The 13,119-nt window shown below is 39.4% G+C and overlaps 1 protein-coding gene across 2 annotated transcripts in view; it reads left to right on the plus strand.

Annotated features, from left to right (window-relative positions):
* Nucleotides 1-13,119, plus strand: part of CEP85L (centrosomal protein 85 like) — a 145,757-nt gene that overhangs the window by 71,230 nt on the left and 61,408 nt on the right. For both annotated transcript variants that reach the window (XR_003535708.1, XM_027692456.1), the window contains exon 3: nt 8,689-9,455. Coding sequence is in view for 1 of the 2 variants with exons in the window: in XM_027692456.1 (XP_027548257.1) it covers nt 8,689-9,455 (767 nt within the window). In the remaining variant the exon portion in view is untranslated. The remainder of the gene's footprint in view (nt 1-8,688; nt 9,456-13,119) is intronic.

Raw genomic sequence — 13,119 nt, forward strand, 5'->3', positions numbered from 1 at the left:
TCTGAATATCATTAGCCTAGATATTGCTAGGTAAACTGTCAGTTCATAGAAATATTAATAGACAGTATTCTTTTTTTGTATCCTAAAATGTCAGTTATATGTCCTTCCTTAGGCAGGACAGCTGTACTTGGTGCGTATCTGATATGCTGGAGACTTAAGTGTTTACTTTTTTCTCTCTGAGTGTATATACATAATGAGTGTTGAGTCCTCAGCTCTATCATAGCAAATCCCAGGAGGTTTACTGTACCATTCACGTGTTTGCCTTTTTTTTGTTTGCTTGTGGTGTTTGTATTTGTTTTCCCCTCTTGTTGCACTGGCCTGGTACAGTCTCCTTGAAGTCAACTGTTCCAAAACACAAAATGTTGTTAGAAGTTTTTGTTAAGCTTCATTTGTTGAAATACATGTGAAGTTTTAATTATTTGAGTCTTGTGATAATTGATACTGCCAAACAGCTAATTTAAAGAAACTTTTTTTTAAAGCAGAATGTGGATAGTTTTACCCAATGTCTTCTTGCACAGAAAAATTCCCAAACCCGCTATATATTTCAGGGAAAAACAATAATTTTTAATGAGGAGTGTTTTGGATGACAGGTCATTCTACCAAATGTCTTCTAACTTCAGTTAGTATTGGGAACTTTGGCCTCAAAGGTGGTGACTCCTGTGGCGCACAGGAGAAAACTAACACTTTCTACTGAGCTTGTCTCTTGTGTAATGTTTTTTAAACTGATCATGTATGATCAAAAAAGCTGAGGTATGATCAAAAAGGCTAATGTATGATCTCTGTTGTGTGCTTCGTTTTGTCACTGATTCTGTTTGATCACCCATGTGCAATTCTTTGGGAAGATGCTCAGATTACCTCTTGTCATCTAACTTAAGTGATGGAATTAAGAGTTTTGGCTCTTGAAATAGGATGTGGAATGCAGAGATTGATTTGTAGTACTAAGGTGAGATTGTATTAAGATGTAGTCCACTGTATCATTTGGTTTCATGTCCTTGCTGCTGGAATCTAAGAACTTCACTCATGAGGTTTTTGCCAAATCTCCTGTCTCAGAAGGTGTGGTGAGAACCTTATGTTGGTGTACAGGGGTGACCTCTCAAGCTGGGGCAGTGCTCTAAATAAATCAAAGCTGGTGTCATCTGTGTCCTGATAAGAATTGATCAAAGAGCAGACTTCTGAAGGAGTATTTCAGTACCATAAGTACTATAACTCAACACAGTCAAACGAGTAACTTCTGCAGGGCACGTTCCTTGTCAATATTGTGTTCTGGGGAAATGGGTAAGTCTAAGTGAAGCAAGGCAACCATTTATGTGGTAAGCTGAAAACAGGATGTGAATAATATGAAAATAGGGAAAAGTGAGTAATTTTCTTTACGAGTAAATACTTTTCACTTGCTCAGTGAGGAGGTCTAATTTCTCTTGTTCTGTGACAGTTTCTGTGTTAAGCTTCATTAAATAAACTTTAGAACATGCATGTTTCCCACTCCCCCTTTTTTCATAGTATTTGGAAATTGAGAGTGTTATCCTCACTTCCTACACTGAGTAGGATTGTTGCTACCTTATCGCCTCTGGCAAACAAAGGAGAAGGTGTGTTTGCCTGAAGGGTGTGGAAATGAATGAGACGTCACAAATCGGGGGAAAAGTAAATTCATAACTGTAGAGGAGGAGGATAACCAAGATGGATACCAAATGGCCAGGCCGTAATAAATTAGATCGGATATGTTAGGCAAGTTTCTGTTCAGGTATGTTCGTTTGTGTGTAGTGTTCCTTTTGTTGGTAAGGATGCCTGAGAAGCTGTTTGCCATTTGCGGGAACTCAATGTTACCTCTGCATTTCTTTCCTCGAATGTGTGTGTGCTACCCTGGTACTTATGCATTGCAGTCTTTACTCTTTCCAGCACAGCTTTCTGCTCTACTTACTAAAAATCCTTTAAATTCCTCTTGTAGTATTTTTTTATTTCTGTACATTGTAGGAGGCCTGCGAGGCTGACCTACCATTTATTCCTTCTTCCATGTCTCTACAATAACATTGCTCAAGGGGTAGTAGCTTTACCAGTATTTTGTCTGAAAGAAAGTCATAAAAACAATAAAATTGCTTCAGTTTTTGAAAATCCTGTCTCAGCTGAAACCTTTTAAGTTTGCATTTGTATTATTCAGGGTTGTACTTTTTGAATTCTTTGTGAATTATGTAGCTTGTAAATTACTTCAACTTTTAAAACTAGCAAGTTTTTGGGTAGCAACTTGTGATCTTTTGGTATGCAACACAGTAGATTACAGAAAATCCTACACAATTAGTGTGAAACAAAGTAGAACTGACTTGTAGTTTGCTATCCACATCTTATGTAAAAGAGTTCTGATTGCTACTGGCGATACAGTGACTGGTGATGGTAGAAGGCAGTGAACTTGCTTCTTTTTCCAAATGTCATTAAATGAACTTGCTTCAGAACACCACATGACTGTTTCTGCTTTGAAGACATAAATGTGACACAACCATCTCAGTTTATTGGCAGTAAAGTGTTTAATGTTATTTTAAATTAGCATTAATTAGTATTAAATTATGTTTTGCCTCTAGTAAGTTTTTTTGTTAGTTATTCTTCTGTATTGGTTAGTTACTGTTGAAAGTCAGAACTTTAAAAACAAATAATATTTAGGAATTCTTTCTCATGAAGAACTTGTGAAATGTCTGAACAGTTCTCTGCTGCGTCTGCAGTGCTTCCTTTTCTGCTACAGCTTTCTATGATGCGTGTTTTTATTTATTCCTTGGAAGAGAGTTATTTGCAGTGATTTCCTTCATTCATTCACCTCATATTTTGACATCATAAACTTGAAGTAATATGAACAGGGCTTGTAAAAAAGAATGGTGAATATTTCTAGACAGTACAAAAAAAACCCTCCCAAAAAACCAAACCAACAAAAACTGACCAAAACAAATTAACCAAGCCCAAACCATTCCTGTGACTGGTGCTGCACCCTGGAAAGGCATCCTTTTCCTTCCAGAGGTCGACTAGTTGGTCTCTTCAGGGCTTTTTACTAGGACTGGCCTCCTACCTGTCCATATTGAAATTCTTGTTTGGCTCATCTGATTATCTGTGCTTCATTAAGTCTGGTCCAGTTTGTGAGTAGGTAGAACAGTAGGGGAGAACAGACATGTAGCATAAATACTGCTCTCATGGTACATCATCCCATCATCAACCATTTTCAGTCAAACTCCCAGGACAGTTAGACACTTCTGTTGTTGGAAGCTGCTGTTTTGGAGATTTCCAGGAAGTAGCCACATGCTTGTGTGGTAGATTGAAGACTCATGTCCCCTTCAGTCATATGTTGGATGCTGGAATTGCTTGTGGCTCATTGCTGGGGTCTATGTAATTAAGAGTTACAGAACAGTTCACAGGAACTGACATCCTATAATGAATGAGAGCTTTTGTACGCTATACCGCAGCCAGATTCAAGACCTTCAATTTGTGTAATGGAGGCTTGACTTCCCCTGTTTGTCTTCTGCTCAGTTATTAAGAATAGTTTGGTTTATCTTCCTGGATTGGGGTAAACTGTGTCAGTGTTTTGGGGGAGTGGTAAGGGAGGACAGGAAGAGAAGGTCGTCTTTTTTTAATACTGGTGTTTTTCTCCATGGTCAGGGCATTCTAATTATACCCTGGATAAAATATCAAATTTCGAAGTCTTTCACACAAGGAAGGTTCTCTGTTTTCGGTGGTGTTAGATACACGTGCATCCCATAAACTTGTGTATCAAATGATTAGTATTGGGTGACTGTATTACCTGATTACTCTGCTGTCGTTGATATTATCTTATTTGGAGCAGTGAAGAATTTGTCCCATGCAGAAGTACATCTTGTAGATGGGAGTTCTCATAGCACTAGTTTCATTTTGCAGCTAAAGAAGTTGTTTAGGGTTACAGTGAACCTTTCCTGACTCGTCTGTTTTGACTGACTGTTTGGCCACAGATAAGGATTTTAGGTAGCTGAATGATGGTGGTGTGTATCTGGCCTGAGAAATGGCCTCAGAGATTTTTCTTCCAGTGACGTAAAAAGCATAGCACAGGAAAATGTAAAAGAGTAGGAGGTGTTCATTAACTTTATATTGGAAGATTTCTTTCTTCATCCCCTCTTTCAGAAGAAAGTGTCTGCTGTGCTTTCTCTCTGTGATTAGTTTTTTATTAGGACCAAAATTGATTCTGTTACATTATTTTCTATGCCAGATATGCAGTAATGAAATAGTTCAAGAGTGTAACACAAGATGGTAAGAAAGCCATGTGAAATGTTCTTCATTTTTTTTATTCCATCTGCTGCTACTATGTGGTAGATATCTTGTGGTTTTGAAATAGCACTTCAGTTTTCTTAATTTTGTGGTTTTGGAAGTATTGGATCAGGTATTAAAATGTCATGCCTATTAGAAAAGTGCTCTAGGAAATTTTGTGGTGGGCCTCCAAAAAAGTTAGTAGGATAATGGAAAAGCAAGATTCTTCCTATAATCTTAATTCTGATGAAAGAAAAATCAGTAGCATATAGCTACTTTTTTCCTTCTTGTCTCTTTCAGTTTTTATTAATGAGAGCAGTCTTAAGCACTGAAAGACTCTGGAAACATACAAGCCATGTTCGAGAGTGTTTGTAATCTTCAAATAATATCAGCTCAATGAAGTAAAAATCAAGTAATCCTGAAGAGAGAGAGCTTTCAATTCGAAACTAGACATTTGCTTACCCCTGCCTGTATGGAAGGGAAAAACCTGCTGCTTGGATGAAGTAGCCTTTGGCAGGATTTGGCCAGATGATGCTTATTCCTGTGACTATAGAAGAAGTAATGTCTTTTAAGTTTCATGATGCTTTTTCTATTCTCTCCTGTTTTCAATGAAATTTACGCATTTCATGCTTTTTGTGCTGTGAGATGTTCCAGAATGCACACTGGCTCTCTTTCCAGCCGAGCCTGCAGGCAAGGCAGACGGAAGCAATATGCTCTAAGAAGTGTGAATTTTCTCATATGTTTCAGTGAGGGTTAATGGGAAGGCTAATTAGGACACTTGAAGCCAAAATTACTGTGTTTCACTTTGAGAGAAATTATTGGAGACATCCATCAGCTGTAGTTGGATATAAGTGGCATTCCAAGTTTAAATCTGCTGAAGAGTTTAGAACTGGAAGTGAGGAACAGAAGTTTAAAACTGACTCAAAATTAATTAATTTTTAAGTTAATATAGAGTAGAAGAAGGAAAAATAAAAATTTACCACATATTAATATATCTGTAATCTAGTAAATGAAGATCATATACTTCTAATTATTATTGGGTTTAATTTGAGTTTGAAGACTGTGTATAGGTAACATTAAGTCAGTATTTTTGATTGAAAATAATGTGTTAAATACTACTATGTATTTTTTTATTATTTTAACTTTTACAGATACATGTATACAGGATTTCTTACCTTTCTCTTGCAGATGTGATATTTCTACTCCTAGAAATCTGCATAGCCTACCACTTTGTTCTTCTTGAATCCTAATATACTTCAGTTTTCTTTGGATATAAAAAAGCCTAGGACTGCTGCCTTTGCTGGACTGACTTTGTGCTGTGTCAGACTCAGCTTCTGGGTAAGGCACAAGACAAAAGTTAGTTTTCTTTGAGTGTTACAAAGGCAGCAACCTTTAGCTAAGGAGTATGTACAAGAAGAGATGGATTCTTTTCTACTGTGCGATTTCCATCCCTACTTTGCCTGGGAGAGTAGGAGGAGATCAGGAGTCTCTTCCTATTCTCCTGCTGTTTGTTTCCCAAAAGCAGGACTCTAACCCTGCACTTTTTGTCTCATAATACATAGGTTTGAGACTCCAACTCCATCAGGTCATAGACCTCTATTGCCTTCTTGTCACTGCTTTGACGTCCTCAGATGTCTGTTTCATTGCAGAGCAGAACTGAAAGCTGCAGCCCCTGCTCGACAGTGTAACAAGATGTACCCACTTTGTGGTGGCTTTTTATGCAAGTGTGTAATGAGCTATGAGGGAAGACAGGCGGACAGAGCTGAGAGAAGCTGATACTGTACCTCACACAGGCAAATTGGTTACATGTTGTGAGCATATCACAATTTTGGAAACCAATAGTGTTGCACTATCACAGTCTCCACTGTTGAAATATCTGTGGGCACTGATGTTTGGTTAGAAGACTGCGATTCCTTCTACTTGAAATGGCTTGTGTGCTTTCTGTCTTCCTCTTTAACATGCCCCACCTCTTGACCAATATCAAGACAGAGAGAACGGACAAGAAAAATGTTTCTCTCTGCAGTATAGAATTTTTAAGGAAGAAGGACAGGGAGGAGGAAAGGTCTTTCATTTTGCATGTAAAAAATATTACCCCACAAAAATTAGTAGCATGATTAATCAGGTAACAAGCTGATAGTATTCTACTCTCCATTTAACTTTATCATAGAATTTCCTGAGTTGGAAGGGACCCACAAGGATCCCTTGGGATCCAGCTACTGGCCCTGTACAGGACAGCCTGTGTGTGTATTCTCTGGCCATCATCAGCTCTTAGACCATTGGTCCAGTTGATCCAGCTCTGACAGTTTTGTCAAGTCTTAAGGAGAGCAATGTTTTGTAACTACTGTGGAATTCAATGGCTGGGTAGAGGGAAGAAATAGTATGGTGTGAGCTTATGCTTTGAAATGGGAGGGTACATGGTGGGGCAGTGACTCATTAAGAGGCAGGAAGGCTTCAACAAGATTTTCTGCCTTCTTAGGAGCCTTGGCATTAACTATGTAATAAACAGGTAACAATCAAGGAACCGTTTATTGTTTTGTGGACTATAATGCATTTTTGTCATGAAGTGTGACTATAGGACTGTATTATTTTGTGTTGTGCTGCAAGGAGTGGGTAAATCTGGTCCTATATAGGGAGGAGTATTCAAGTTGAGGTAAGGATATCTTTATTTGAATACATAGAAAAAGAAGTGCTGCCATTTTTAAAAAGTTGTTGCACCATTGGAAGCTCTCTTATTTTTCCTATTTGTGGTGTGGTATTTTGAGTCAAATATGTGCTTTGAAAGTGTGCTCAGTTAATAATCTGTTCTGGCTTTTACCAAATCACTTTAACCTAGTGTAGCCATCGAACTGGGTATGCCAGTTGTACTTGCTGAACAATTATTTTTCCTTTTAAGTTGTCCCACTATGAATTCTTAGACCAGCTGACAAATCTCAAAAAAGTAGGTTCTCTCTGGGTTAGGATGAGAGAAACAAGAAAAGTGTATCCACCTTGCTTTTGGCAAAAAGGACACCAAAAGAATCTTTTAATTAGAGCAACTTCATTCTGTCTATCTCCCATTAACCTAACGAGCAATATGAGCTTGCTAAGGTGCAGCCATGGAACTTGGTGAGAGCCGATCCTCTAATGAGAGGATTAGGTGTTTATTTCTGTTGTCCACAGACTGAAGCTAAGCACATGTTGCTGGGTATGTGAGAGCTCTCAGCTAGTCCCCAGTAACCTCTCCTTTACCTCTGTCTTTTGCTTTCCTGTCCCCTCCTGAATAACACCTCACTGATTTCTCCATTCTTGATATTTTGGCTTGGGAAAGATTTTAAAAATTAAGATACAGTTTCGGTGTGGTGGTGTATTTGGGTGTGTAAATACACACACACACACGCTCTCTCCGCCTCCCCCCGCACCTGTTGAGATGGGGGAGAGAATTGGAAGTATGAAAGTAAAAAAACTCATGCGTTGAGATAAAAACAGTTTAATAATTGAAAGGAATAAAAAATTGTAAGGAAAATGACAAAGAGAGAGAAATAAGAACCAGGAAAGCTGCAAGTGAAAATGCTCACCACCACACGAGTGTTGCCTGACCAGCAGCCCCCCAAACCAACCTTCCCTCTAGTTTTATTGCTGGGCATGATGCTATATGGTATGGAATATCCCTTTGGTCAGTTGGGATCAGCTGTCCCAGCTGTGTCCCCTCCCAGCTCCTTGTGCACCCTCAGCCTCCTCACTGGTGGGGTGGGATGAGAAGCAGAAAAGGCCTTCACTCTGTGTAAGCACTGCTCAGCAGGAACTAAAACATCCCCAAGTTACCAACAGTGTTTACAGCACAAATCCAAAATGCAGCCCCATACCATCTACTATGAAGGAAATTAACTCCACTCCAGCCACAAAAAGCATACTTTGAAGTCAGTGAGATCCAAAAGGAATGAATAGCTCTGTCCAAGTGACCGTTGTTAAACTGATTCCTCTCCAGCACTGCCATTTTACAAACTGCATTTTGTGAATTGTTTTGCCTTTAAAAAATGGGAAGAGGGGCAATGGAAGAGGAACCAGTCTTGGACTCTGGAATTGTGATACCTCTGCCATTTGTGCTGTAGAAGCTACTTTGTATTATCTGGTCTGAGGGAGAAATCCAGCCTGCCCCCTTAAAGCTGGGGAAGGAACAATGCTTCCTTTGGCTCACAGCCTGAGAATTCTATCTGGAGCTGCTGTTTCCACTGCGTAGTACACTTTTCTTTTTGTAATGATGGCAACTGAGCACAACACATTTGAAAATCTCCCAATTTAATTAGTTTCCATTCTCATAATCTTGAATGGTTTAAAAGACCCTGTTTTGTCAAGCAACCTCTTCTATTTTTGCATTTCACCTTGAATTTGATGATTTGTCTTGTGTGCACTGTTGTTAGTGAGTTCTGTATTGTACTTATTTACATGATAAATCTCTCTTCACAGATCATTCAACTTCAAGTGGTACATCCTCATTTAAGCCCAGCCGATCACTGGTATCCATTCCCACTGCCCATGTGATGCTGTCTAATGCCAGCTCTTCACTTTCCAAACACAGGGAAGCTTTCAAGTCTGATGGCTCAAAGTGGAGCACAAGCTTTGTACGGTCAGGAGGAGGCAGAAATCAGGGTTCACTGGACAACTCTCTTGACATGAAAGATGCAAGACCTGTGAGAAAATGGTCCTCCTTGTCTAAGCTCAGCTCACCAAATACCTTCAGCCAAGATGGTAGTAGTCATTCAGTGGAATACAGGGCTGGTACAGACAAAGCCGTGTCACCACAATTAAGGACAAATGGGCCAAGTTGTTTGCATGACAGCATGGAATTGCTAAAAATTGAGGACAAAGAAATGGGGAAAAAACGATCTTCTCTACTGGACTGCAAATATAAATTTGAAACGTGCAGCAAAGATGAGTTTGTTTCAGATTCCCCAAGTAGGAGACATGCCTTAGACTTGACCTACAGTGCCTTACCTGAAAGCAAACCTACGGCAGCCAGTTGTGAGGCTTTCGGACAGAGATATGCAACACTGGGACAGCAGGCTGTGAGTGGAGCTCCCATACAGCCAGCAGTGAGGACTCAAATGTGGCTTAAGGAGCAGCTCCGTGCAAATCCCCTGGACTGCAGGCCTGCCGAGGAGCCCTACGGTGTAGCTGCGTGGCATGTGCAGCAGCCTGAAGATTTTAGAATAGGAGGTGAACAGCCTGTGCAGGTAAGGCTAAAACTTGGTGTTTGCTGCCATCATGCGGCATCGTGTGTTATACCTGGCAGTTTGTAATGAAACAGAAAGGGGAACAGGTCCCCTTAATCAGGTAATGATGGTTTTAAACTTTGACTGGGGATGTTGCTGCTTGTTTCTCATTACTACCTGAGTGCCAACAGTTTTTTTGTTGTTTTGTTTGGTTTTTTTTTCCTGCTGTCTGCTTACAGTTTACTCTGATTCATTGAACCTGTCTGCATGGGACCAGCATTTCTTCACATGAAGCTGCGCACAGCAAGAGCTTCATTAAATAACCTTTTCAGTAGTTTTAGAGAGAGTCTTTGATGACAGTGTAGTGGGGGAAATGTGAATGTATTTTGATCTGAATGGGCTTAAAAAGAGGCTGCATTTATGCATTCAGCAAAATAAGAATTACTCCTGCGTACTGCAAGGATGAATGGATATTTCGTATAACTACACCTAGCACTTAAAAACTGAATTGTTTGATATTACTGCTTATCTCTTAACTAATAAAAATCAACACTAGTCAATGAATCTGGTTGATTTAATAAAATAATATGTGAGTTTTATCTGTCATACTTAAAATATTTTCATATAGAGAACATCAAGCACACAGTTTTAAGAGACAGGTAACCCTTTGTAGCATGGCAATTCAATTTTTGTTAACCCTTTGTAGCGTGCCGATTCAATTTTTTTTTCCAACTTTTCCCCTAATGGGAAAATACGGTTTGTGAAAGAAGGCAGTATTTAAAATCTACATATTCCTGTTTACCTGCGTAGGTGAACTTGGCTTGGCTTGCCAAAAAGATCCCAAGCAATTTACAATATGTAAATTTCTCTGAAAGGCATTTTAGGGTTAGACTAGGATATTATCTGAGGAGGGATAATCCAGCTGTATGTGCAAATTACCTGTATTTCTCCAGCCTGAAGTACATGAAATAATTTACAAAGAGTTGTGCTCAAATTTTGTTGTTTCTTCTGTTGTATATTGAAGGAAAGACTGACAGGTTTAGAGGTTCTTGGGATCCAATTTTGCTCTTAATGGTGATCTTAATGTTTTGGGGTTTTTTTTGGTGACGTGGTGGGTTTTTGTTGTATTGGGTGTTTATTGGGGTTTTTTAAATAAAAAAAAATGAAACCAATAAATATGGCCAAACGAACAGTAATCTTTAAGGGTCTCCCTAAAAACCAGACATTGTTACAGGTAGCCAACCTTTACCTTTATTGCTACAGAAACCCTCATCTTTCTCTTAAGGTTTTTGAAGACTTTGATGTTGAGAAATTCCCCAGGTAGGGAGCAGAGGCTGATGAGGTCCTGTCAGAGCCAAAGTGACAGAAACTGGGTCACTGCTGAGGCTGGATCCGGGGCACTGCCAGCTGGGCAGTTGGCAACTGCTGGTGGCATTGAGGAACACATGAGGGGTTTGGGAAGTGGAAGTGACAACAGGGTACCACTAAGGAGTTCAGTCTGTCCATTCATTCAAGTCTTCCCAAACACCTGAAACACATGTAGCTGGCTGCAGCCGTCAGAGGTGCTGTCTGTGAGGTTTGTGAGCAGATTACTGTGCCTGGTGGTTCTCCTCTTGGATTTGAATATATAGAATCATGGAATGTTAAGGGTTGGAAGGGACCTTTAGAGATCATCTAGTCCCACCACCCCCTGCCATGGGCAGGGATACCTCCCAGTAGACCAAGTTGCTCAAGGCCTTATCCAACCTGGCCTTGAACACTGCCAGGAGTGGGGCATCCACAGCCTCCCTGAGCAACCTGTTCCTGTGTCTCACCACCCTCACAGTAAAGATTTTCTTCTGAATATCCAGACTAAATTTCCCCTCCTTCAATTTGCACTCATTACTCCTTGTCCTATCACTACAGCTCCTGACAAAGAGTCCCTTTCCAGCTTCTCTGTAGGCCCCCTTCAAATACCTGAAAGTTGCCATGAGGTCTCCACACAACCTTCTCTTCTCTGGGCTGAACAGCCCCAACTTTCTCAGCCTGTCTCCATAGTGGAGGTGTTCCAGTCCTCTTACCAGCATTGTGACCCTCCTCTAGGCTTGATCCAACAGTTCCATGTCCTCTTTATGTTGGGGACACCAGAACTGTGCGCAGTACTCCAGGTGGGGTCTTACAAGAGCAGAGTAAGCTTTATTTACTTCTTTCCTTCATTTAGGTATATGTCTCTTCATCATATTTTATATACCTTTTACACAACATTTTGTTTAGGATGGGTGTTTTAGAAACTTATTTAGAAACTTATTTAGAAACTCCCCTTCTATCACTGATGAAGTAAAAATAGACAGCAACAATTTTCTGAGTTGATTTTGAGGACTGATGGTCCAGGAACGGAGGGGGGACTTAATAACACAGCCTACAAATAAATTTTTATGCCCTCACAGACTCGTATAGACAGTTTGAATTAATTTTTATAAAATCAGACAAGCTTTGAATTTGTTTATTGTAAAGATGAATGCAAAGTATAATGTAACAGCTCTCAGAAGCTGTTCCAAGATTAATTAAATTCAAGTTTAAGATTCTCTCCTTCTTAGTAGTCCGAAGTAGACTGAACTCAGTGTTTTTTCTTACACTTTGTTCCCCAATAATGTGGCTTTTCCATTCCGATTGTAAACCATGGATTTTAAAATGAAATTTCCTGTGCATTTGTCTAGCATTGTAAGGGAAGCTCAGGAGTGTTGGGTAGAAGACCTGCAGCTACATTGAGATTCTCTTTGAGGACATGGTCAGGTTTGCAACTGCAGAAAAGGTGCAGGATCAACAAAAGCCTCTTCAGAGAAGATGCATCATTCAGTTGTGGGTGTGATGTGTGTACATTTAAGAAATAAATATCCAAGGAGAATCTGGTCTTTGGTTATTGTGTAACATCATGTAGTTGCATATGAAAATTCATTTTTCTAGCTAATGTGAGTTATTTAATGTAGGCTTTTTGAAGATAAACATTCTCCTACACATTTTCAAGGAACTGATTTTAACAGTTCTTCAGTTTATGAAGTTCAGTTTATGCACTGAAGCACAGAAACAGTGCTTCAAAGAAAACACTTTCCATGCAGAATTTGTATTTCAGCATACGTTCTAATTGTTTTCAATGGACAGCCAATCCTTCAGTAAGGAAGTGTGTGATAAGACCTATGCTAAGGGAAAAAAATGCTTGTAATACACAACAGTGGTTCCTATTTACTGAACTAGGAGGCCATACAAATCTAGATTGAAAGGTTCTATGTTTTCATTTAAAGGCACTTCTTACAGTCTGGTCCTATTATATATGCTATAATCTGAATGCATCTAGATACATGCTGTATGCTAGTCCAGAAATTAGATTTGAAGTGAAAGCATGCCTTTAATATTGTTGGAGATGATACAATGCCAAGGTTTCAGAAGGTTGCATATCTACTTATTAACTCTGTACAGTGTTGCAAGTATCACTGGATGAATCTCTTTTTTTTTTTTCCAGTGTACAGAACATCTATGGTTTCTTGATGGTGTGCTAATGCCTGTCAGAATATAGCAGAGATAATAGATGGAAATTGCTTAAGTGCATCTTTTCCCTTTAATGTACCAGGTTTAGTGTTGTTGTTTTTTTTTTTAGTGAGGAAAATGCTGGATTTATCATACCATGCATATAAAAGTTACTGGAAATTAC

Source organism: Neopelma chrysocephalum, unplaced genomic scaffold (genome assembly GCF_003984885.1).
Source record: "Neopelma chrysocephalum unplaced genomic scaffold, ASM398488v2 Primary Assembly neopelma1_23, whole genome shotgun sequence".
In the NCBI taxonomy this organism is placed as follows: Eukaryota; Metazoa; Chordata; class Aves; order Passeriformes; family Pipridae; genus Neopelma; species Neopelma chrysocephalum.